General features: G+C 38.1%; 1 protein-coding gene across 2 annotated transcripts in view; it reads right to left on the bottom strand.

Moving 5' to 3' along the window:
- Window positions 1-27,721, bottom strand: part of DOCK4 (dedicator of cytokinesis 4) — a gene marked incomplete at both ends in the record, with an annotated part of 250,335 nt that overhangs the window by 122,820 nt on the left and 99,794 nt on the right. For both annotated transcript variants that reach the window (XM_084262501.1, XM_084262500.1), the window contains 5 exons: window positions 1,855-1,943; window positions 3,289-3,421; window positions 5,305-5,365; window positions 5,926-6,007; window positions 27,106-27,257. In XM_084262501.1, the coding sequence (XP_084118627.1) occupies window positions 1,855-1,943; window positions 3,289-3,421; window positions 5,305-5,365; window positions 5,926-6,007; window positions 27,106-27,257 (517 nt within the window). The remainder of the gene's footprint in view (window positions 1-1,854; window positions 1,944-3,288; window positions 3,422-5,304; window positions 5,366-5,925; window positions 6,008-27,105; window positions 27,258-27,721) is intronic.

Genomic DNA, 27,721 nt, shown 5'->3' on the forward strand with positions numbered 1-27,721 from the left:
GGAACAAGCCTAGAGAACAAACAATAGTCTGAAGCATCTTTACTGTTTGTTTATTGTGTTTCCTTTCTTAAGTCTTTCTGAGGGCAGAAGTAATATAAACCAAAAATTCAAGTTTCCTTTCATTTGGCTCATACTCACAACAGATCCTAAGAGAGAAAAGACCCATATCTCCTGTAATGCAAGGTTTTGTCCTTTTCTGACAACTATAAGGTGGCAGACAAGCCTAATGAGGCTCAGAAACAGCCATTGAATACTATTACAGAAAAAGACAGCAAAAATAAAAAGTAGTGTAACAACAGAATTTTCCATGAGGTGTCAGCACAAGTATCTGAACGTATTGCTAAAGCCTTGCAAGTGCTTTTTCAGGCTGTAAAGCAGTCACAGGGGAACAAATTTCACATATGCAAAGTAAGTAACCTTTCATAGTTTCTCTATGAGGACTGAGCAACTAAAAGTGGCATTCCTGTTCACTTTGCCTTTCCCTCTCCAACCTTCACAAGCACTACTGGAATTCTGCACTGCTCTTCTCTCTTTGCCTCCCTCTTCAACAGCCCTTTTCAAAATGTAACTGAGATTCAATTTGCAAGCTTTACTTTCCAGCTCTCTGTAGCCTGGAAAAAAACCCAACACATCCCACATGTCTTTTATGGTGAATATTCACATAATTAAGAGTATTCAAATTTATCCAATGTCTCCTAGGACAACTGGGTATTTAACTGTGAACTCTTATTTCATGAGACTGAAATAGGACAAGCAATGTATCACAGAGTAAGGAGGTAATGCATGGACAGTCAGAATGATCAAGAGTTGTTCTTCATTAATATGGTTGACATATTTAAGTAGTCCAACATGATCTTAATATTTATTGTCCAGACACGTGATATTCTAAACTAAGTATATGTATATACATGGCTAGATTCTAGATGAGAAAATAACAGGATTATAAATTGTTCAATACATAGCTTCAGTCTTGAGAAATAACATGAGCTTCTATGTGATTCTTGGTTACCCACTACAGATTGTTGAGTACAAGTTTTCAACATAATCATCATACTTGAAAAAGTTAAAGAAGCATGAAGTATATTACATGAAAGGGATTACAGTTACAGTACAACTTGAAAAATCAGTTCATATGCAATTTTCCTATAGTCATATTTCATGGCTTGCATATGACATATTTCAGAGACCAAAGAATATTTGAATACAAGGACAACAGACTCTTAAGCTTCCACTTCAAGTTTCATTTCAAGTTTGACTGCATCCCTGGATGACTGCATTCAGAAAAGTTAATAAGCTGGTGTTAAATAAAAAACAACAAACCAACAACTCACAATAACAAAGGTCTCACAGCTGAGTTAATTTTGATGACCATACAGCTGACTATGAAGGACTACTGCTACATTCTTAAATATCAGCTCTGCATCTTGCTCAGCTGGAATGCAGAGCTACTAGTAGCAATGCAGGTCACGCTGGTAGCTCCCAGCTATTTTTCTTTTCTGAAGTTTAATATACAAAGTGAAATTTTATGTTCTTGATGAATATGGGAAGCAGAAATGTCAGACAATGTGGATGAACAATGTGATCAGCCCACATGTGAACAGAAGTCCACAGCAACCTGCAGCTACTCAACACAGATCAAAAGTTTATATTATTAAGTTCCCTGCAAATAATTCGGTGACTTTTTTTTTCTTAAATGTGCATATGAACAGCAATATCAGATGTTTTCATCTAATATGAGTATTTTTCCTTTATGTGAAAAATATTCTTTCAGAGACATTACTCCTTCTACAGCAGAACCACTTCATCTGCAAAGAAGAAAAACTTAAGAGTGGGAACAGAACTGGGGTAACCTACCTGCGTTGGAGCCTGTCAAGTTGTAACGTGCATTCAGTTTTTTAATGATATTTTCATGGATCTGATACCAGTCACTCTCTGTGTTGCACCTAGAAAAACAGTAACTTTCTTAACTCTGAAATAAGAACACAAGTTTTTCAGACTGGCCTCACTACATGTCTCTAAAGAAATCCTAGTAACACAACAGGAGCGAATAAAACCCCATGAAACTGAGTCAGTGTTAAGAGTAAGAGCACTCTTACCACTTGAGAAAGGTACCATGGAAATATCTGCTTCTTGTGGCAAAGGGTGGGAGAAAGATATGAGCAATTATGCTCAGGAACTCAGCCATGACCAAACTCATCATCTGTATAGATCTATCCTTCAGTGCGAAACTACACAGAAATCTATCTTGTGATACTCAAGAGGAGACACAGGACTCAGAGCAGGTCTTAGCAGACAGAAAAATCTGTGACAGATACTTCAAAGTTATTTAAAACAGAATGGGGTCTTCAGGAGGGAGCCAGTGAAAGAACAATTAACATTTCAGTATACATTAAGAAAATAACTGCTTTTCTACAAGGAAAAACTGACCATGTTCTAAGGCTCACTTTTCATAATTTAGACGGGAGTTAATCTTAGCATCAAATCTGGTTTTGAGCAGTTTCTTCATCATTTTTGTGATTTTACAGCAGCTCTAATCCAGCACAGAGGGATACAGAGGAGAGGAGAAAGGCTGCCTGAAGGACTTCGATGTCTTCAAGATTTGAGTGCTAACCCTAAGAGGGGCAGAACTTCCTTATGTGGGTGACAATATGCATCCCAGGTTTATGTACTTCGAATAAACTGCTCCACAAAACAGTTCTTACTATAATGTCCATGATCAGCAGGAAATTGCACACACTGTGTTGCTACAACTACAAAATTGAACTTTCTTCCAATTATTATCAACTCAAGTCCGTTATTTAACCAACCATTCATTTGAAAATCTACTGTTGATTTTTCATTCTCCAGCAGTAAGTGCCTTTTATACTTTTGTTATTCCCATTATATAATTGTTTCATTTCACAAAAAGATACTCTGCCTGCTTTTTTCTGCAGTTATAAAGTGCTTCCTCTAGCTGGCTAAGCAGCACAAGGTGTTTAAACAAGTCCTAAAAGCACTTCATGTTGCCATAAATAGAGACCTCCACAAGCTCTTACAGGGATTTGGAAAATGCCGAGACACATACAAAGATCTAAAAGGATGTAACCTTTTATCTTTAATATTATCCCACATCTGTTGAACTAGCCAAAATTCAAAGTGACAAAAAAAAAAAAAAGATAAATTAGCTACTACACTTTTTTTACCAGCAAGCAGCTACAGTTTTTTATTCACACTGCATTTAACACGACTGCTTCTGATGCAAACTGACTCTAAGATACTTCTAAAAATGAAGCAAAAAGCACTCCTTACATGTATACTTTCAAGACGAGGTCATCCTTTGAATCTCCTGCCAGCAAATCAGCAATACTGAGGACTGCACAGCCAAAGGGCCGTCTGTATTGTACATTGCAGGAATTTTTCTTCTCGCCAGCTCCCATTCGCCCTGCCAAACAAAATACATATTTGATAATCCATGGAACTGTCTCTCTTAAAACCACAGAAGGAAGACGGATCCAGCTCAGCATGGCGACAGGTCTGACAGACGATGCCAAGTGTATTCATTGCAAATCTGACCCTTAACACTACGTTAGTATAATAAACAGTACAGAAGTCTACTGCATACGTGATGATCTTGACAGGTCTCAGACCAGAGGTACTGCTCATCCTTTGGTGACCTCCACTCCACAAGCAGCACCTTCTGCTAACCAGTGATAGCACACTCATGGCACCACCAAATTAAATTCAGAGCTCAGGCATGACAGAGTGTTCAACGTTTGCTGTCCAATAAGAATTATTTTAGTGTGGTTGTTGCTACCTGTGTTTTATAAGAGAGGTGTTGTGGTTGAGCCATTCCAATTTAATAATCAAATGCTGCTTCCAAATAGCCAACTGGCTAGCAAAGGGATAATCGACCAGTTGCAGAAAATTCAAGTTGAGATGAGACATGGGGAGGAAAGATGACAAAGGGCAGAAGCACAATTTATGGTAAGGAAAGAACGCAAACAGCCAAGGAAAACAGATTTGATACAAAACATTTTTCCTAGCCTTTTCTATTTGATTTAAATACAATTGATCAATCTTCTCGCTGTGTTCCTGGCATTTGCAACAGCCCTCTTTCTAACCATTTTATTCAATTGTGCTCTGACAGCTATGCATCTTTCCCACCAAGTCTTAATTTCTGACAAGAAAAGCCTTTGGTTGCAGTCGCTGCAGGGCAATGCCTCCTCCAAATGTTCCTATGCATCACAGCAGCCAGAAGAGTAACTATTCATTTTCACACCATGCAGCATGTAAATCTTATTTTAACTTTTTAATATTTCAGTGGTTCATTTATAAACGTGACTGTGAATATATTTGAAAACTATGCAATACGAAAAATTATGCTCCTTATTCTTCTTTAAAACATTTGTTCTTACCAAATATTCTTACATTCGTTACCATAATTTTTCCCAATACCTATAAATGAAACCAATATTTTGATATTTGGATGAAGCACTAAAACAGCATGAAAATGCACAAAAAATTATTCCTCAAAGCTGTAAAATAGGGTTTACTTTGTAACAAGCAATTTCTGAACTCAACAAGTTACAGTAACTATATTTCAAGCCAAAATATATATCAAAAATAGAAAGAGAAGTTAAATTTAGTATTGTACTGGTGCAACTGTAGACAGTTTACAAAGAAAACAATACATCTAAGAAGTCAGAAGCAAACCCAAAGATTATTGTCTCACGACAGTACAGCCCAGAAGATAACTTCTTAAAATAAACACCTAACACAAATGTGCACTTCTCTTCCACTCTGTTCAACTGGACTTGATTTATGTCTATAGCATCAGCAATTAAAATTACTATGAGACTTTCTACATTCTTCTTTAACCCTCTCCAATTTTAAAGGTATCAGGAGAAGACAAAAATTCAATTTCAAATATACATCAGACATTATATTCTAATTAGGTACATTAAATTTCCAGTCAAGTTTTTCTATGAACAAAGAATGCTTGAAATTACTCACTTTGAAACAAGAATGGACCTCCAGTGACAACTCCATCATTTTAACATGGTTCATATTTGATGCGTTCATTATGCTTTGTGATAGTAACAAAATATCTAAACTCAGTTAGCAGTACACTTTAAAATAATGAGATGATGGTGAGGAATCCAAAGCATGTTTGCCATCAAAAATTGGGCATTTTCTTTTCCAAAAATTCATTCAAAGGCCTACCTAATCTAGCACATCCCAAAGCTGACCCCGAGCCATTTTCTTTTACTTACTGTCGTATGTCTATGAAATGTAAGATTTCTACTCACAGGCGATTATACCTACCGATTCGGATAATGTGCACAGTGATATAGATGTCCTTCCTGAGTTCACTGCTACCCAAATCCTGCACAAGATCAGAACCTCATTATTTCTGATTCCTGATTAACATGCGACATTTAGAGAGATCTTTTCACACAGTTTTCCCTACCAGTGAAACTGATCAACGAACAGCGAGTTCGTTTATACTTCATCAAGAAATTAATCATTTTACATTTCAAATTGGTGGTCATGCACTCAAAATGACTGTCCTAAAATATCACGGACTAGAATATGCTGCAACACAGCAAAATCAGTGGGCGGACACAAGAGGCTCACTGTGCGCGTTGAACAGCAGTGATGTTTGTGCGAAATTCCTAATATTCTGAAAGTACAGCAAGTGCTGCACAATGAGTCCTTTGCGTGTGAAAAGCACGAGGAGGAAAAAGTCACTGCTCCTCGCTGCAGGGAGAAAGACTGGTATTTATGCCCACATGGAAGTTTAGGAGATTCACATGTTGACAGAAAGCATTCGAGTTGGGAGTTCAATTATACGCTTCAACCAGTCTTTGCCACAGAGTAAAGAGGCAATCCAACTTCTATTTTCAACACCCAGAACAACAGAGATTGAGAATAGGAAGAACTCACCACAAAGAGAGAACAGTGTCTTTCAGGCTTTTCTGGACATTTTGGCAAACCATTTCTATTCAGTCTTAAAAAAAATCTTTCACTGTAAGAAAACAAATATGACAGATACGTTGAACAACACGAGAGCAAAGTAGATCTCATTTCAATCTTTCCAGATGTGACCTCCCTCAAAATGTAAAAGAATTAAATAATTTCTTTCTATAAGGTTCAGCTGTATCAATTTAAAATGTACACAGTAGTGAGGGGTGATGATTTACTCTAATTAGTTAATAAATTTACTAAAAACTCAAAATGAAAATAGAAGACTGATTTTCATTTGGAATAATAATATTGCATATCCTAGTACACTGAGAAACACAAGCAATAAAATCCGTTTATCCCAGAACTGAAATTAGATATACAGTATTTTGGTATTGATTCATGCTAAACAAATGTCAACATCACCACACTTGTATTCAACCATTGTTATTTTTCATAGATAGGAAGATGATCATAGGAGATATTTTACTTAATTAACTCTATCAAAATCTCTCACTAGAGTACACTGATTTCAGCAATCTTGTAAGAGTCTTGGAAGTTGCAGCAAGGCAAATTTCATTTTCAGAACACTGTTTTACAATCTACTGTTTGGTCCTAAACATTGCAGCTGATCCAAGTACTAATACCACTAGTAGAGAGATGCAGAGACTTTTTATTTCAGAGTAAAGGAGGGCATAAGACTTCAGTGAAAGAGAAATTATTTTTTGAAAATTCCTTTTTTGATAGTAGGTTTATAATCTCTGAGTGAACTTCACAATTCATGCATGGTAAGTTTATGAAAACCCAAACTTTCTATGCTTTGTGTTACTTTCTCCAAGATACAGCCTCTCAGGAGAGGTAATAATTGCATTTCTGAAATGAGAGATGTGGCAGCAATGAAGTCAGAAGCGTCAGATACATTTCACTTCACCCTCTCACCCCCAACCCAGTGAGGCATTAGAGTGTGGATGCCCTGTAATGCTCAAATCAAAACCAAAATTTCTAAAGTGGAACTAGGTCTGTTGTTTTTTTTTTTTTTCCCTCGGCAATATCCACCTCTTCTGCTTATCCCAGAGGCTAAACATGGTTCACCACTCTCTATACTATCCACAGCTTTTCAAAATGCAGCTGGAAAATCACTAGGAATATGTTGGATAAGATCCAGCTGAACAGAGAGTAATTAAATCTTTATTTCACCAGTATTTGCCTCATAGAAAACCTGCATCGATCATTCACAGAATCAGTCATTCACATCGAAAGGGACCTCAAAAAGCTTCTAAGTCCAACCTCCTGCTCAAAGCAGGGTCAGCTATAAGGTCAGACTAGCTCACTCAGAGCTTTAGATAGTTGTGTGTTGGAAACCTTCCACTATGGAGACCACAAAGCCACTCTGGAAAACCCATTCCAGTGTCTGACTGTTCTCATTTTCTTCTTTATATCCAGATGGATCATCTCTTATTTCAACTTATATACCTTGTCTCTCATTATGCCACCACACACTATTGATGTTATTGATCTTCTTGTAGGCACAGGCAGGTGAATTAGCTCCCCTCAAAATCCATTCTCCAGCCTGAACAAGCCCCACTACCTCAGCTTGACCTTCCATGGCAGGAGCTTCTGCCCATAAACAATGTGAGGCCTTCTGCTGAACTCACTGCAGTTAATATTTATGTTTTACTGGAGGACCCAAAACTGGCATGGTCTGGCCAATGCTGAGCAGACGATGATTGCTACCCTTAAGCAACTGCCCGTTCTCTTGTTGACACAGCACAGGATGCTGTTACACTCAAGAGCACATTTCTTAAGACTTATATCTGGAGAACACTTTATTTTATGTGCCAGCTGTCCAGGCTGAACTTAAAAACACTTAGAGCTTTTTTTTTTTATTTATTGTGATTATTTGAAAACATTTGTGCAATTCTTAGCTATGCAGTTTGGGGTTTTTTTATCAGAGAGCATAAAAGGCAAAGCCCAAGACTAGTAAAGTTGAACTGAAATACTTCAAAGTGCATGAAAATGTGATTTTCTCAAAAGCATTCATGTTTTATGATACAGACCACTTCTGCAGCTTAGGTCTCCATGGAAACTTTAAAATTTAGTTTTAAAGACTGTTCATGTGAGTATATTTTTACAGAGAAACAAGTTGGTATTTTGCTGTTGATTTAGAAACAGTTTTCAAAATAATTCCTCCCTTTCATTTAGGTTTAGCTCATTTGCAACATAGGAAAATACAGTAAAAAGGTAAAAGTGCAGAGCTTTGTTTATAGGTCTCACACAAAACTACTGTACATTGAACAAGAATTATTATTTATGTTACCAAAGCAGCTAAAGCTTTCGGACCCCATTATGTTGGTGCAAAACTGAATAAAAAGAAAAAAGTCTCTGTTCCAGCAGTAACAATACGCCTCCTGTGCACTGAAGCCTGCTGTGCATTGGTATGTGTTAATACAAATTTGGCCAGTGCAAGGTGATTCTGAATTTCACCATCTTATCTTCAGTCTGCAGTACTATATAAAGGTAATGTATACGTACACACAGAATTTCACTACATTTTTTGTCTTTAAAGCAACCACTAGACACGTTGGTTCAAGGAAAAGCAACAAGAAACAGTCTTCCCATGGAAGAGCTGTCTTCATAGTTTACCTGTGAACTGGCAAGTACTGAATTTAACTGGGAGTATATTCTATATTTATTGAAGCTTACATTCTGCAGAAACAAAGGCACATTTTTTGAAAGCTTCCTACTCACATCCACTACAATATGAAATTTTCAAGCTCTGCTTGTACTCACAGACCATGAGATTATGATTCACAACACAATTAAAAGCCAAGGACTTTTGTCATGCCACAAAGAAATGCACTGATTGCAACAGACATGTAATGGTTATGCAGATCTAATTCCCTCATTTGAATTTGAGATTTTGTTTGACTGAAGCATAGGACCCAGTGGCAATGAAAAAAGCAAACTGAAAACAACAACAAAAAAATCTTAATCCTTGTTCAGTGCTTTGATACTTTTTTTGCTTGAAACATATCACAGTACCAGTCGTAGCTCAGATTAAAATGATTATCTTTGAACATTACCAGGGAGCAAATGCAGTTAGACTTGTAAGATTATGAGAAAAAAATGGCAACATTATATCTACGTACAGAGACCGTGTGTGTGTATGTATACTGTTTCAAAGGATTTCTGTAGAGACAAGCAGGTTAGAGAATGGCTGAGGAAAGTAAATAGCTTTCCTAAAACAAAACAAAGATGCAGTTTCCCCAGATCTGAAAGCTTGGCTTCAAACAGCAGCAAAAACTCCAGAGGGTTAAATCTAGGGCTAGTATCTTACTGCACAGCAGCGTTCTCAGCAGTAAGCTACACATACAGCAGATTCACACAGCAGTACCCTAAAGCAGAAATACCTTCCCTTTGTATTAAGATGATTTGATTCTAGTTTAAACTGCAATGAATTTTTTATAAGCAACAATCGCACCATTTAAACGTACTGAACACATTTAAACTCTGCCATCTTCCCACTGAAAATAAGGAAATAACTAATGCCAGAGAGATTAATTTAAGAAGGTCAACAAGGGATTTTTGTGCTGTAACTTCCCGTGTATTAGCGAAGTAACAATGTGTTCCAAATCTACGTGCATTTAGAAGAAAACCGGCCACAAGCCATTCTATTTTCATAAGTGACCCTTACTTCCTTAGTCTTAGCAGGAAAATGCTACCAGTCACACGTTACCAGTCTAGACAGATTGCTTGTTCAATGATTTATAAGCACACTATCAAAAGAAGAACCAGCCAGATTTATACCAAGGCATACTCCTGTGGTAAAGCTATGTCATCAAATAGTCATAGTTCTCAGTAGAGCTTCACTTTCAGACATCTTTACAGATGCTCTCTACTTAAATGTAGGTTAAAGTGATCTCTAACCCAAACAATGACAATAAGAGAATTCTGCCACATAATTCACCAGCTCAAATTATCACATTTCCGAACACAGTTGACGGACATTCATTAAGAACTTTTATCTGATTTGACTTCATTAACAGCTAAAGGCTCGTTGACTTGATAAAACCACAATCAGATGCAAAATGTTACCCTCATACTTGGTGAAACGCAGGGGAGTGGTATAATTTGTCATAAGTTACTGAAATAAAGGTAATAAAGCCTTAGAAGTATATTCTTAATCAAAGAATACCTGAATGATAAATGTGCCAGCTTTGACTTAGCAGTACAAGCTGTTCCACAGTAAGTCAGCCCCTGGATTTCATCTCTGTTATGCATTTATGAAAACCATATCCAAATCTAACTGTAAAATAAGTAGCAATGAGCAATGGGAGACAGAAAAGAAAAAATACCATAAAAATAAGATTTTGGCCATTTTCGGACAAAGATTAAAGCATTAGCAAAACAATCTTACGATGCAGTATCAAAGGTAATCTTCGTGTGTCCTAGCCATGCTGCCAAAATGGGGAAGAAGAAAAATATATTCAAATGCTAGCTTTATGCTGTGGAGCCCAATTTCTCTTGGTTAGCTGTACAGTTAACAAGGAAAAAAGGAAAAGGAAAATGAGGAATGGAAATGGGAGGGAAAGAAAAACAAACATACGTGGCTATGTCAAGCTCCCCCTCCCACCTCATACCTTCTCTCTATTAAACTGGAGACATTAGTTTTTATGAACACACGCTACATTCTTTTACGTATTTGGACCTGTATTTTCAGTGAAAGCTGGTACCACACATTTCTTGAAAAGAGTTAGGAAGCAGGAGCCAGAGGAAGATGATGCTGGTTTTGATAGCAGACAGCATACCAGAATCGATCAGCAGGAATTTATGACTACAGAAACAACATTCACCAGAAGCTGGAGCTCTCACTAATAGTGAGCTTAGTCTGTCACCATGGATAAACATTTTGCAGCATGGCGTTATCAGTGCACAGACCTACAGATCCTTTAAGCTGAATTACAGTCTTGATTATTATCCTAGTCACTGAGGTAACAGCATGGATACAAGCAGATTTGCTGTATTTTTCCCCAAACATGAAAATTAAACTGGAAGAGAGCAGGAGGAACTGGTAAAAGTGATGGGAAACAAGAGCATTTAAGAAAATTCCTCTCCCTCCACTGACACCTGGGTGATGGACACCTGGGTGATGAATACATAGGAATTCATCACCTTTCAGGGGTTTAAAAACAGCAAACCAATCTTTTTTGTTCTGGTCCTAACATGCCTTTTTCTGGCAGCCAATGTGACTGCAATGCATTCTCAGCAAGACAATCTGGGAAACCACCAGGATACCACTGGTGCTGAATATATCTCATCATTACCTAGAACTGTCACAAATTTATTGTGGCTGGTGTAGAAACCCCTATTCTAGCACTGCATTCATTTCTGAATGTAACCAATTGTTTGGACAGGGGACCTCTTGCAAGTGCTTTCATTGCTGCAATTAAAAGAATTAGTTTTGTTACTTTTTAGTTTTTACACTACAAACAGTAAGAGGGTTATTTGTTAATGAATATGAGAGACCTAATCGATACCACAGGTTGGTCTGTCTGCTTTTAAAAAAGCACTTATCTACACCAGATCAAAGAGCTATAAAGCTAGCACCCTTACTCCAACCACAGCAAGCCAAAGATATTTGAGAATAAGTCTTTAAACAGTAGATAGGCTAGTACACTTGTTTTCCTGAATATGTGTATTTGTGAGAGGAACTGAGCTACATCATGAAATGCAACTAATTCCTAACACACCTTCACACCTGGAAATAGCACATCTGTACTTGTTGATTTTAGGGCACATAAAAGATATGACAGAAAATGGTTTCTGTCTTCCCATAAAATACCAAACAAAACCTTTTAAAAAGCATTTTCTTGCTAGACTACACTTGAGTCTTGTTTCAGAAACTCATCCCTACCATATCTACCTCATTTTACTTAAATTTTGCTGCAAGGTCACATGCAGCAGTTTCTGCACAACTGCTGAACAGGACAATCTGGGCAGTCAGGATGATGCAAATGGGCTTGCTGAAATGCCAAGATGTGTGGAAAGTTAACCCTGAAGTAAAATGTCACTCTGCTGCAATTCAAGAATGGTCAGTATTTAAAGAACAATTTATCAAAAACGTATCATTAATAACAGCAAATCACACAGCACTGAACAACGAGTAATTATTATTAAAACATTTAGAATCTCTTAAAGCCAGGGCAAACCCTTTTGATCACCTGCCAATGAAGGTCAACAGAAGACTGTAGAAAGACATTTATTGCAAACACTACCACGAGGCGAAAATATTTGGCAGGAGGATGCAGCTGTGCCAAACATTCCTTTCATACACATTCTTCCCACTCCATAAGTCATATCTGGTTATCCTATTACTGTTGATGAATACGTAAAACTAAGCTACCAAAAAAATGACTGACTTGTCACTAGCAAACTATATCTTTGCTATGGATAAAAAATGCTATAGATAAGAAAATGAGCAGGCACAACAGCGAAAGAGGATAGACCTATGAAAATCTTTGCAAGATACCAACCCGCTGTTTCTGAAATTTCTTCAGAGGAACATCTTATGACCAGTGAGAGTTTCTAAATCCAGAACAGTTTTCACGTCAAAACCAGACACAAGGGGAAAAAAAAAAAATTAAATCCTCCTCATGGGGTACCTAAGAAGCTCAAGTTCCAACATTTGATTTTTGTACAGTGAGTATTTTATGAGTCAGGTTATTTATTAGGTGGTGTTCAAGGCCAGGTTAGATGGAGCCCTGGGCAACCTTGTGTAGATCCAGGTCTGGAGGTTGGTGGCCCTGCCCATGGCAGGGGATTGGAACTCTATGATCCTTGGGGTCCCTTCCAACCCAGACCATTCTAAGATTAGTTACAGTGAGTGTGTCTTTTACTCTTTCAGAACTGTTTGCTTTGTAAAACAACACATTGGAAATTAATTAATTAATTGCTGAGACAGGCTTTAAGTGTGAACTCCACAGCAGGCTGTTCCCAGACAGTATTTTTAAGCAAAAAGAATTATTCACCTGAGGCACATCCTTTGCATTTCCAGTTTGACTGGGACCAAGAAAGAACTTTTTTGCTAATCTCCTCTCACAACTCCTGCTCCAGAATTTCTCCTTCTCTCTATGATCCAGGCAGAGGAGCAGCTCTATCATTTTTACTGCTTCCCTATTCCTGCCAAGAAAAAGCCGACGGACTATATATGTCCTGACTATATTCCTGCACATAGGAATCTTTCTGCTCACAACGAATAACTGGAAAAAATGAGGCACATTTTCTGATGGAAAGCTTTTGAAGTTTCTGGAACTTCAGACTACTTTGCTTTTTATAACCCTGTTATTTATGACCAATTACAATCACACCAAATACATTCCTGTCCACAAGGGAAAATTACCAGGCATCTTAAAGGCAATAATGAAATAATTAAGCCTGCTGATATACTGTGTGTATATATATCTATGGTAATATAAAGAATGACAAAAAACTTAAAAATAGCAACCACATTCACACAAGTACATACCAAGTTACCCATCTAAAGAGTTATTTCTATTCCAAATGCATAAAGTATTATTAATGGAGCAGTGGCTGCTCTCTTGCGAAAGTGACCTTTACGTTTCCTTCAAGGTGTTTCAACCACCCTGCTAAAAATCAGGACTACCACCCGAATGTGCAGGAAGTTAATAAAACCAGGATGGTTTTAGTTTATTTTCTTTCTGAGGACGGACAAAATAGAGTAGTAGGTGAGTAAACTAAAATGAAGGACTCCTAAGAGTTTGCTAGATAGAAAAAATAAGATGCTTCATCTTTCCTGCATCTATGAGGTACAGATATGTATGCATTGATTTTGTGTAAGTCGCTGTTGTATAGTTTTAATACTGTGGAAGTTGAGATTTTTGTGCACACTGCACAAGAATCTGAAAATAGCACTGAGCTACCCTACGCTGTGATCCAGTTAAAGTGCAGATTGTGCTTTTGTGGAAATAATATAAAGGCAAAGTAGCCCTGAGCTAAGTCTTTTGACTCTGTCTTCCATAAGATTCTCCAACAGAAGCTAGGCTGGATGAACAGACAGTAAGGTGGCTTGAAACCTGGCTGAACAGACAGACCCAGCAGACAGTGACGAGCAGCACACACTCTAGCTGGAGGCCAATAGTTAGCAGGGGTATCAATACCAGGTCCAAGGTTTGTTTAACATCTTCATTAATGATGTGGATGATAGAGCACAGCATCTCAGTGAGTATGTTGACAACACAAAACTGGGAGCAGAGCCTGGTATGCCAGAGGGTTGGGCTGCTAGCCCGAGGGATCTCAACAGGCTGGAGAAACAGGCTGACAGGAGCCTCACACAGTTCAACAAGGGGAAAAGTAAAGGCCTGCATCTGGGGACGAACAATCCCAGGCACCAGTATATATGCTGGGGGTCAGCCAGCTGGAAAGCAGCTTGGTAGAAAAGGACAAGAGCGTCCTAGTGGACACCAAGTTGAACATGAGCCACCAGTGTGCCCTTGTGGCAAAGGGCTGTGGTATCCTGGGCTGCATTAGACAAAGTATTGCCAGCAGGTTGAAGGAGATAACCTTTCTCCTCTCTACTCAATGCTGGTTACATATAATACACCAGTATGGTATCTCTATTGTACTGGGGAGTCCAGAAAGGGAGACATAGATATACTGGAGAGAATCCAAGGAGGGGCAATATATGATTAAGGGACTGATGATAAGGCTGACAGAGCTCGGACTGTTTAGTCTGGACAAGAGAAGGCTCAGAGGGGGTCTTGTTAATATAAATAAATACCTGAAGGGGCAGTGCAAAGGGGAGAGAGCCTGGCTCTTTTCAGTGGTGTTCAGGGGCAGGACAAGGGACAATGGACACAAACTGAAACACAGGAGTTTCCTTCTGAGCATCAGAAAACAATTTCTTTACTGTAAGCGTGTCTGAGAGCTGGCACAAGTCATCCAGGGAGGTTGTGGATTCTCTATCCTTGGAGACACATAAAAGCCATCTGGATATAGTCCTGGGCAACCAGCTTGAGGGAGTTTATATCAGATGACTCCTGGAGTTCCCTTCCAACCTCAACCATTATGTGATTTTGTGATTACATGTAAGTACCACACAAAGGCAGCACAAATAGACAGCTGAGTTATTTGTGTCTTTACAAACCAATGGTTTTTTACATAGTCTTGTCCATCTTCCACCTCTGTTAACTGCCATGCTACAGCACTTTACCATTTGCTTTTATGTGTACTCAAGTTTCAAATAGCTAAGTAAATTGCTCCTCACAACAATACATGACATTCTTCATCAGGCAGAGGGCTAACCTTATGGCATTCTTCCACACTTTTTTTTTTTTAATAACTTCTGTAGCCTTGCACAGAGTACACACCCTACAGTTTCACAAATATATTCTCCATCTCGTTTGTGGTCTACTGTTCAACGTTCTTGAGAAGCAACAAAGTTGTTAGCTATTCAAGTCTCTTGTATTTAGAGTGCTGATGTCTGGAGCACCAATCCTAAGTAAACAAGACACTGAAACTCAAGTGTAACCCACTTACAATGCTTGAAGTAATACTGAATCTTTGAGATCATGCACAAGAGAGACCACAGGGATATCTTCAAAGAAAGACATCTTGGATTCTCAGTAGTGAGCCTTCTGGGTAATTGAAATGTATTATCAGCTTGATTTGAGAGGTATCCAAGCCCTTCCTGGCTGTTGTTCTGACTTAACAATTAACGATACTCAGCTGTGTAAACTTTAGTTAGAAGGATGATTAGAAGTTCTGTTTTAGCTGTGTGAGAACAAAGCAGACAGCAGGTTTAAAGATGCTGAGAGAGGTTAAAAAAAAAGCTTTTAAACATTCTCTTACTGTATCATCTTTTAAGATTTTCATAGAACAATGTGTGAGGAAAGAATGTTTCTTAAAGGGAGAAAAACTGACATTACGGATTTTTTCTGAAAAGGAAAAAAATAAATTAGAATACAAAGTAGTAAATATTTTAACCACCAAAATTTGGATTTCAGGTTTTGGCAAGTGATTTAACTGATTTAAACTAATAGAACTGAAAGAAGAAAGGCAGAAAAAGATTGATGATGTGTATGAATGTCATTGAAAAGGTGAGGTTGAGAGTACAACAAAGGAAGAGTAATCTTATTCTTTGATATGGTCTGGAGTTTACACACTCACGAAGCCTATAATCAGAAGCTCACAAAACAGAAAATGCTGTTTGCTTTCATTGGCCTTGGATAAACAGCCTATTCCTCTTTGTGCTGCTTAAGAATCTGTCCTCATTTGAGGGCACTATGAGAGTTACAAACAAGGTTGTTCAAGGTGATAGGAAAAGGAGGATTAGCATGCTGACTTATCTCTGCTCCTCACACAGATGGGGCCAGAGGCATCAATCATTTGTGATAAGATGTTCATATCATATTGACACAGGCACAAAGTGTATATCAATGAAAGAAAACCTCACTGCACTCCATCTTTCTGAAGTGCTGCCTTGAAATTGTCCTATTAATAGCTTTGCTATTTGGAAAAAAAATATTAAGGAAATGGTTTAGAAAAGACACTGCTACATAAGAACTGTGTGTCACATTGAAGATTCAAGAAAAACAATTTCTACAGCATTATGCTGGCGTAACATAGAGGCACGAACTCTACATAAATGTAAAGGTCAGCAAAACAACTGGGACTTTGGGCAGGAGATGATGCAGCATTCTTATGAGCACTCATCAGTGCCAAGAACAGGGCCCACAGTCTGAGTAGAATAAATGTAGGCAGCAGGCATAATATAAAACCCTCCATTACCCTTTTTTAACACACTGCTCAGTGTTATTGATGCTTTCAAATTTCTCTTTAAAAAAAACACAACAGGTAAAATCTCTGGATAGAATTGTGCTACAAATATGGACATAGCCTTGCAGGATTTACACTGGAAGGGTAGGTATTTCAGCAGATAGACATATATATAATTTTTTTTAAACACAGTCATCTGGTAAATAGTTTCATTTGAATGTGGGGGGGGGGGGGGGGGGTTGTAACAGCAGAATATTTCTGTGGCAAGAAAAAGTTAACAGAGTCTCAGTGAATAATGCACATTGTCTGGAAAACAACTAAGCTGTTACTTTGTCCCCTGCAACTTGTTAAACTGATTCTATTAAAAGCTGGTAAGTGAGATCTTTTCAGGATCTGATAAAAGAAAAAAAATCAATGTATTTTTGATTAAAGGATTGGTGTTCCTAGAGCCTCAGTGTAAATGGGCCCTCTGGCTACACTAAGGTCATCACTGCTGCACGAAAATGCTGTATTGGTAAATGATATGAGTACACGTGGGGGAAAAGCACATACTATCATCAGATGTCTTTTATTTCTCTGAAAATCTGCCACTACAAAACTGGTAACTGTGTAATCTGTTGAAGTACATTGTAGGCTTTGTATGTGTGATCTAACTGCAGGAAGCTCACTTCATTTCCTATTTGGATGGTAAGAGAAGAAGATATCCCCAAAGCAAACGATTATCACCACACTCTTCAGTACTGTAAATATTGGGAATCTAAGCATCTTCATATTCTGACTTTACAGAAGAGAAGCTACTGATAATTTCTTAGGAATAGAAAAACCTCAGAAATGTCACTAATCTCATACATGACCACACTTTGCAATAGATTTATAAAGCATCAGAACAGGAGATTGTTGCACTCTGCTGAAATGCTGACAGCACACATTTCCAGTCTTCTCTTAGAGCTCTAACAATGTCCTTTTACCTAAATTTTAGTTCTTTCCCTGTAAGTATATCTCTTATGAAATCTACTACATTCAGGTGTCTATAATCCCTTTTAATTCTGAAATGGTTTTTGTAATGTGCTTGTAATGGTTAAAAAAATTAATCTGTTAACTCCCACAAAAAATACAAAAGTACAGCTGAGCTACCCCATATTTTACAGGTTTCTCATCCATTCAAACTATGATCCCCTAATACCCTTCACATACTATTCTACCATCTACATGACTGGGTTATTTTGAAGCGGTTGTTCACTTTTGAAGAAAATCATTTGCTCTCTCTCCACATATCAATTCACAACCTAGAACAGTCTAAACCAGCAAACTGGATTTCTTCTGCATAAAACTAAATTGGAACATAATAGGTCTTGCCACTCGGCCCACACAACAGCAGAGTTAGTCCAAAGTCCTTAAAACATGTACACATGTTGGCATCTGGCTTAGCATGACCTGCTGCTCTGCAAATCCACTCCTACTGGCTGGCACTACTCACTGAAGTAGGCAGCAGTCTCAGACCTTCAAACTGTTCAACTAGTTATAACAGAACCAGATGATTCAAAACCAAACCAAAGCTCAGTATTAGATTGGTAAGTTCTGATTTTGCTTTTCTCAGATGTTTGTTGAGCGTGCCAGATCCAAGGAACAGATTTTCTAAAAGTATTTCTTAACAACGCTAATTAACTATGGTCTGGACTCTCAATAAACTTAGATAGAGTGTATTTGAGGTCATACACTTCGGAAACAGACTGAGACGTTGCACCATTCTAAATAGCCAGTAAAACTCAGCAGTGGCCAGGGAAACAGGACTGAACTGAAGGACAAAGGTCCTCGAGAGAAGATCTGATCATGGACCTCTCATTTTCCAAATACAGAAACAACACTAATCTACAACTGCATATAAGAAAAATTTTGTCCTAGTTCTAATGGTGTAATTAGTTCTACAAGCATCATCAACATAGCTTTTTATCTTCTTTAAGAACAAAAACCTGAAGCATATACAGAGGGCTTGCGACCGTAAAACAGAAATAAAAGAGGAAGAGGAATGTAAGGTTAGAAGATGTCATAGTGCATAAACCAAAGAATTGTACTGCAACAAGAAATATGGCTGTACCATGTTAGAGCAGTGTCATTAACACATTGCCCTGTCCAATCCAGGGGCTGCTACTCTTCTAAGTAAGCCAAATGCTGAGCAGAAAGGCAAGCAAATGTAACGAGATACACGAACATGCCAGAGAAAACTTGAGGAATCATCAGGGGCTGACTTCAGCTGTTCATTGTTAATTTAAGTGATAGCAAAATTTATTCCTACCAGCTATTTTAGCTAGAAAATATAGATATATACATATGCATATACAGTCAAGTGAAATTAGTATGCACCAATTCGGTAGAAAATTAATGACTTGCAACTGTAGTCTTAATGCATCCAGTGCATAAACATGTCATCACTCAGATTTAAATACTTGACTTAAATACTGACAGTAGTCTTGCTTCCATACATTAAGGAGAATATTCCTGTCCCAAAAGCAGCCTTTCAAAGCGCAAAAACACACACTGGATAGTAATAGTTATTATTACTGTTTGTTAACAACAATTATGAAGTAATAAATAAGCCTGTATTTCATCACAGAATCACAGAAAAATAAGGGTTGGAAGGGACCTCTGGAGATCATCTAGTCCAACCCACCACATCTACCTTAACACAGAACTGAACTGATATTATTGTGGATGCCAACATAATTATAAGCCCTTAACTTTAAATTTATCAGCAATTTTCAGCAACAAAAAGACTGAAGAAAAGTATAGTTCCATACTGACCCAGGCAAATGGCAAGTGAACACAAAAGAACATTTATCTTTATCTCCAAGTTGACAGAAAAAAATCCCTTTTGCAAAAAGTGGGTACTGATTACACTAAGTTAGGTGCAAGCGATACATCACAGCCACTACCAACCTAGAGAAATCTTTAGTAAGAAACCCTGGAGGTCAAAAAGAACCCCAAACATCCTACCAACTCTTTTTGTCACTATCTGGCATCAGATTTCTTCTCTTAGCAAGTCTCTCATACATTTAAACATCACAGCTTCTCACATCTCACTTGAAAATCATATTATCTAATTCTTAGTAGATGTTGAGAAAATTATGAGGACTTATCCATGCATTTAAGATGAAAAACTATTTAATTGAAAACCATCTAGTTGTAAATTTACCTAACTGTCCTTTTATTCAAAGCACTAAGGAATATTAAGACACATTATCAAAACCATAATAATGGCTTAATGGTTTTATGTCTTTAATTTCCATCTCTTATTTTAAAGTGTGCTATCTTGGAAATGCACTGGTGGGTCACATGAAAGCACCGATTTATATGTTAAATTAGAAGAAAATTGCTTAAACATGTATATCACCTACCACAACATAATAACGAGACAGACAGACCATGCTTCCTTTAACCTAAGTACTTCAATATATACTGAGACAATGGTACATACATATATCACTTATAAATCCTATAAATCTAAACCCTTTGCAAATATTTTAAGAGCAAATTCAGAGTACTTTTCCTCATGGATTTCACTCTGAAGGGATGTTAAGAAGTCAGGTAACTAATATTGGTATCTGTATTTTTTATGAATTCAACATCAGCTCTTTCTGAACATGAAGGCTCCAAATTAATATCGAGATCTAAAGTAGTGAAACAGAAAACAAAAAAGAAATAGGATGGATTCAGCTCAAAATTACTTCAAGGTATGCTGAGCAGCTCTTAAATCAATACAGTCTGTGGATTCTAAAGAGCTATCCGACATGCCCTAAAGAAGATGCAGACATTTCATCAGCCGAATCGCTTTCTAGCTTTCACTGGCTATATATCTGTACAGAGTGTAATAGGCGCCTAGAGATGCAATTCATACAAAGATCTTAAGTTTAGATGTCTTTGGAGCTGGATTCCAATCCTAAAGTCTATTTATACATCATTGAACCTTCTAAAATCAGACAAAAAGGAAATACTACGCATTGGCATACATCTTAATCTGTAGTCACAAGTACTACGATGCCAAAAAAGATACCTCCATCTACTCAGATTCAGGACCCTGATGGCATTCCCCCACCACCCTGAATGTTATTTCAGGACAGATTGTTTTCTCATGAAGTACAACTAATTGGAAAAAGAAAACGCGATGAAAAGGAACGAATGCTAAATTTAAATTGAAGCATGCAGTGACCACTTTATTAAAAATAATATATTTTAAAGAAGAGTAACAAGAACATAGTGTAGGTGAGGAACAAATGCATATTTATAGGTTGGGTTTTTCTTTAAGAAACCCCCATGCTCAGTTTCTTGCCCTTCATTTGAATATTCAAACTTATATTTCCCATCTTCCAGGACTTCCAGACTGTCTATTAAACTACACCAATGATCATTAAGGTATTGTATGAAGTGTAAAAGGAAATTACAAATTATTACTATTCTCTTTTTCCTCCTCTGGTTGTGTTTACAAACAGCAGCTAACATTGCATTATGTTAGAATCCAGAGAATAATTACTGCACTTAGTTCCCAGTGTAAAACAGGAGTCACAAGAATTAGAGTTGTGTGCTGTTGTTCAGGATCACAGTTTTCAATTTGATATATGATTTTTTTTTCTACTTTATACACCTATATTATTTTAATCTACTCTTACCATGTAATGGTGTTATATCTTCTTATCAGACGCTCAATTTTATTCCCAAATAACTCAAATACAAGAACTGTGAACATACTGTACTTTCTGCTTATAAACCTGGTTTGTCTCAGTTGCTATGGCATGCTTCTGCTTTTTTTCCAAGAGATTGTCTAGCAACAACAAAAACTTTCTTACCTTTCATTGTTCTATGACTATATTCTAAGTTTAATCAGTTCTTAATGTTGCCTGAGAAAGTTGCAACCTTAAAAAAGCCTAAGAACAACCTTATTCTTACCCTTAAACATAAAGCTCAGTTCTTAAACCATACCTTCCCTATTACCAAGTACCTTTTTCCAAAACACCAACTTTTTCACATGTTAACTTGCCACCCACAGTATTAACAACTGCATTATTTTCAAAATAAAGGAAGGGAAAAGTCAAAACCTTCTGAAGTATTTAACACTACAGTTGATCAGAAAAATCAGTAACTGCAAATTTGCCAAGTCACTATCAAATTTTGATACATGTTTATACATAAAAATAATTTTTTTACGTTAGTAAAAGCTACATCCTCTTATCAGTAATGTGTAAATACTCTAAAATTAATGAAAACGTTCTCTATAAAATCTGCAGCAATGTATAGACAGATTTACACTAATACATTAAACATAACGTCACTAAGATGCCACAAAACAACACTTACACGCTGTGGTTGCAGACCAGTAACATGAAGAAGCCAAATGAGCTGTGAGCTTGAACATGCCATATTTCTTTCTGAATATTGCTAACTCTTTTGGATCAGAGCATCCTACCCAGAGGCTGATTTTTCTTGCACTAGTCTGGAACTGCTATAGTAAAACTTCCTAAAGCCTTACTACTCCTTTTTGTAGATACTTGTTCCACCTCAATATCTACAACTGCAATTCAGTTTAATCCTGATACTTAAACAAACATTTCTGTTCAAACAGCTGAATGTATTAAACATGCAACAAACAAAAAAGAAGAACAAACAGCTGGGAAAAAAGATATGTCATCAATAAAAAAAATTAACTAGATAATGTTTCTAGTCCTCCAACAATCTTTCAAAGCTGCTATTTCAATTGCATAAACCTGAGGTAAAAAAATTATATATATTATATAATATGTAAGATATATTATATATAATATATCTTACATATTGCAGGTCCCCCTGATATGAAGTTAATCTTAAGAAAAATTACCAGAACAGAAATTCTATCATTAAGTCTCAATTCTGATGTTTGCACTCTCTCCAAATGAACTCTTTAAGAAGCTTACAGCAATCACTTGCTTAATGTTAATTTACATCAGACAAGCAACACTATATTAGAATGCACACAAAGCCACATTTAGGAGCAGTTGTGCATGAGAGCTTATACTTAACATTCTGCATTCAAACAGTCTCATTAACACAAGCAGTACCATCCACCTGAAGAAAACTTGGTACATACACAATGCTGGCAAAACTGAAGCTTAAGGTGAAGAGCAACAAAGTCCAAAGAAACAAACCCCCAAAATTCTTATGCTGTAAGCACGAAGTGATAAAATAGATTTTAATCACACACAATCATGTACTCCTACTCTTAAAGATCTTTCAGGAAATAAATTATCATGTATTGTTCCTTAAATTTATCTACGCTATTTATCTATTACTTTCATTGTATTTTTCTATTGGACAACAGGATGACGACTTAGGAAACCACACAGATAAAATGACACAACTGACGTGTGACAGACCTCAAAGCTTTTGACCTGGACTTTCAAAGAAATGAGTGGAAGAGTCTGAGCATCCAGGGTCCACAACCCTGTTACTGCCCGTAGGCTTCAGCATCATTGCAGGGTGTGAACTGCAGTAGTTAGGGAGCACAGACACTGTCTCCTCTCAGACATCATCTTTTTGAGGGTGGCTGTTCACTCCATGCATGCATCAGTCAGGGCTTAAAGACCTCTGAAATACCCCAGCCATCTGTACTGAATAAAAATTACACATCGTACCACACTGTTCTGCAGCAAGAGCAACTATCTTTGGTTTAACTCTGTGACAGCCTGTTGATGCTGTTTCCAGGTTGAGGTCCAGAAAGATCCGTATAAATCTCCAGCTTGAACACCTCTGCATTCCAGAGTTCATTCTGTGATACAAATGTACTTTGCATTTAATTTGTTCTTCTGAAAACTCTCTTGGTTTCAGCTTTTTCAACATGTTGAGAGGTTTCTGTTTGCTTCTTGGGAAGGTTTCTTGCTGCTGTTTTGCTGTTGCAGGGAGGGAGGGGTGTATGTTTGTTTGTTTTACAGACAGTTACAAGCTACCCTCACAAAATTCATCCTGTTGTTCCCCCTATGCCCTAGAAGGCAGTTTGGATTCATGGCAACACAATTCTTCAAGGTTTGCCAGTAACAGGATGAGGAAGTTCACACATAATAAAGCAGCTGCAAACAGACACTGGAGTCAAGAATCAATAACTAAAGGTCAGATCACAGCAAGCATGTGACAAACAGCTCTAGAATTTGTGCTTTCATGTGAACGTGAAATCCAATCCATTTGCTTCATACCACCGCTACTGCCATAACCTTGTTTCAGCAATCCATAAAACCCAAATTGTTTTCTGTCAAGGTCTGAAGCTCTTTCCTAAAATCTATCACCTGCTGTGGCACTCACTGAAGTCAACACAGAAGATGTGTCCTGATGCACATTTAATTCTCAGAAATTCAGAGTAAACTGTGTTTTGGTGACTACTGTCCAAAGTGGAGAACAGACTGAAGTGTCAGTATTTAGCAGCTGACACTAACAATATTCGCTTAGTTATGATGTCATTAACAATAAAAATCAATTTACTCAGTATAATCTTCCTTCAAAGCACCTGCTAATTATCTTGCTCAACTAAAAAAGCACGGCATAATCTTATCAAATTCAGCCCAAATTCTGTATGTTCCTCAAAATCCTACCTCCATATGAAGGCAGCAACTAGTACACAGTCATGACTTGGTACGCACTTAGAGCAACCCTTTTTACCTTGCTAGCAGGCTTAGAGCAGTAGCTTATATTTCTTTTCATGTATTTGTGAGCTGTCTTATTTAAAAAGTGGTTTTTGTTTGAAATTCTAGTCTTTCACTTCTCTAGTGACCAGTCTTAAAGCAGATGTAAACTGCCTCCAGAACACACTCTTTCTATGATGAGGAGAACAGACAAGACCATGGAGGGCAACAGCCAGCAGTAAATTATGAATGGGAAACTTCTGACTAGAGGGGGATTTCCAGTTCTTTTTGGTTTGCATGGTAAGGTTTTAGTACCAGGGGGCTGGGGGCTACAGGGGTGACTGGTGTGAGAAGCTGCTAGAAGCTAGAAACAGAGCCAGTGCCAGCTAGCTCCAAGACAAACTCCCCGAAGGCCAAGGAGAAGCCTATCAACAATGCTGGTATTATCTCTGGGACAATATGTTTAAGACAGGAGGAAATAAGACTCCAGAAGCAATTTCAGCCAGAGAAAGGAGTAAGGACATGTAAGAAGGAAAACTCCATAGACATCAAAGTCAGGGAAAGGAGACTGTTCTCTGGGTATCCAAGTAGAGATTACCCTGCAGCCTCTGGAGAAGACCATGGTGAGGCAGGCTGCAGCTTGTGGAGCCCCATGAGATCCCACCCAGAGTACTGCATCCAGTTCTGGAGCCTCCAACATAAGTAGTAAATGGAGCTGTTGGAGTCGGTGCAGAGGAGGGACACAAAGATGATCAGAGGGCTGGAGCACCTCCCCTGTGAGGACAGGTTGAGAGAGTTGGGGTTATTCAGCCTGGAGAATACCCCATGGGGACCTTATAGCAGCCTTCCAGTACCTGAAGGGAGCCTATAAGAAAGATTGGGAGGGACATTTTACAAGGGTATGTAACGATAGTCTGAGAGGTAATGGCTATAAACTGGAAGAGGATATATTTAGACTGGATAAAGGGAAGAAATATTTTACTGTGAGGGTGATGAGGGACTGGAACAGGTTGCCCAGGGAGGTTGATGCCCCCTCCCCAACAGTGTTCAAGGCCAAGTTGTATGGGGCTTTGGGCAACCTGGTCTAGTCCTTGCCCATGGTAGTACATTGGAACAAGATGATCTTTAGGGTCTCTTCCAACCCAAACCGTTCCATGATACTGTGGGGAGCAGATATCCACCGGCAGCCCATGTAGGACCCTACACCAGAGCAGATGGATGGCCTGCCCAAAGAAAGATGTGACCATGTGGGAATTCCAAGCTGGAGCAAGCTCCTCTCTCCATGGAGCCACAGAAGCCCACGTCACTGCAGGTTCCTGGCAGGATTTGTGACCTTGTGGAGGACCCACACTGAAGCAGTCTGGTCTGGTCTGTACCCCATGGAAAGAACCCAAAGCTGGAGCAGTTTGTGAAGAACTGCAGCCTGTGGGAACGGCTCATGTTGAGGAGGAGGTGGAGAACTGTCTCCTGTTGGAGAGCCCCCACAATGTAGCAGAGGAAGAGCAGAGTCCTCCCCTGAGGAGGAAGGAGCAGCTCAGACCATGTGTGATGAAATGACCACAACCTCCATTCCCTGTCCCCCTGTGCTACTGGCAGAAAGGAAGGAAATAAATCAGGGGTGAAGTTGAGTTCAGGAAGAAAAGAGGAGTGGAAGGAGGGGTTTTAAGATTTGGTTTTATTTCTCGTTATCCTACTCTCTTATTCATGGGAAATAATAATAGTTTTCCTGAGTCAAGTCTGGTTTGCACGTGACAATAACTGGTGAGTGATCCCTCCCTGTCCTTATTTGACCCACAAACATTTCATCATATTTCCTCCCCTGTTCTGCTGAGGAGGAGAGTGACAAGAGGGGCTTTTGGGAGCACCTGGCCTCTGGCCAGGGTCAACCCATCACACCCATCATCACTGCACAAACATTTAATGATTCAATTTTCTTGGCATAATCCTCAAACAGAACTTAGAAGGCTCTTGCACTAACTCTGCTCTCCCCCTGTGCTCATCTTTATCAAGCGCTTCGCAATTCTGCTACTGTTCACCCCCATGTTCTCCCTCTTGGCCAGAAATAAGCTGAGAGTAGAAATAGCTATGGAATATTTAAAAATTTAAAGGTTATCGGGGCTCTCAAAAAATTTGAGCTCTAGGACAAACAGAGAAAGAGTAGTTCCAGGATCAGCTCCCAGCTGAAGAAAGAGGCCAAGCAAACCCTAAGTGGATGCCAGACTGAGTTTGACTGTTTCACTGAAGAACAGGCAACTCCTCAGTGAAGTACAGGCTCCTTTTACAAAAAAAGACTCTTAATTCACAGTCTAAGGGCAGCCCTCCAGTCTCATGTACCTAGGAGAATTCATCTCATAAATATTACAGAGCAAGCAACAGTTCTAAGTTTTAAACGTGCACTGATTAGGAGGGAGGAAAATAGAGATAGTGAAAAATTACCTTTAAGTCAGAGAACTAACCTTCACTCTCTGTGTGTACATGTACATCTGTTTTTACTCAAACAAAACCAACAGAAAACTGAAATAGGTAAAGACGACAAATAAATATACATTATTTAAACATAAAATGATATTATAAAGTATTAAGTACATAAACTGATTTCAAAAGGAAGAAGAAAATCATCCTGTGTCAACACTATCATCTGCTTATATGTAAATGTGAAATCCATTATGTGTATACAGTGTATACTGACAAAACTTATATAAAATTAGTATTCCAGAGAAAAGTCATGCAGTACCTGATGGGACGATTTTCTTTACTATCAAAGAGTGAGAAGATCACTTCCAGTTCCTCTCCCAGATTGGAGCACATTAGACTCTTCATCTGAACAAAGAGATGGTGGCTGCTAGCTGGTACTGGGGTGTCTTTTTTTCGATGACGGTGCTCCATCTAAAAAAATACCATGAACAGCACAGCAGCCAGTTTGAATTAATCATAAAAATCTCAAAAAAAAAAAAGAGGTAAAAGACACGATACCGAATTACTTAATCCCAAATTTAAACGTTTTAATTCAGTAGTAACTTGTGATAATCTGAGAAGGAGCACCCAAGGATGTGACCTTCCCAGTGTTGCACTTCATCGTAGCATTTCTGTAGGAGGAAAAACAGTAACCTCTAGAAGTTCAGCTTTTTCTCTACTCTAAAAACTCTAAACCACTTTAAAGCTTTGTGCTCTAACAATATAGAATTTTATATCTGGTTTAAATAGTTACATTTAAAGTATTAGATGGTTTAAATAGTTAATGATCTGTCTAGTACTCAAAGAAACAAAAAATGCTTTTGCAGAAGACTAAATATCAGTATTTTAAACTGTAAAAAGTTTATGTCTATTTTATAATCTTTGGCACACTGCTG

This window comes from Gallinula chloropus (genome assembly GCF_964237585.1).
Source record: "Gallinula chloropus genome assembly, chromosome: 1".
Classification (NCBI taxonomy): Eukaryota; Metazoa; Chordata; class Aves; order Gruiformes; family Rallidae; genus Gallinula; species Gallinula chloropus.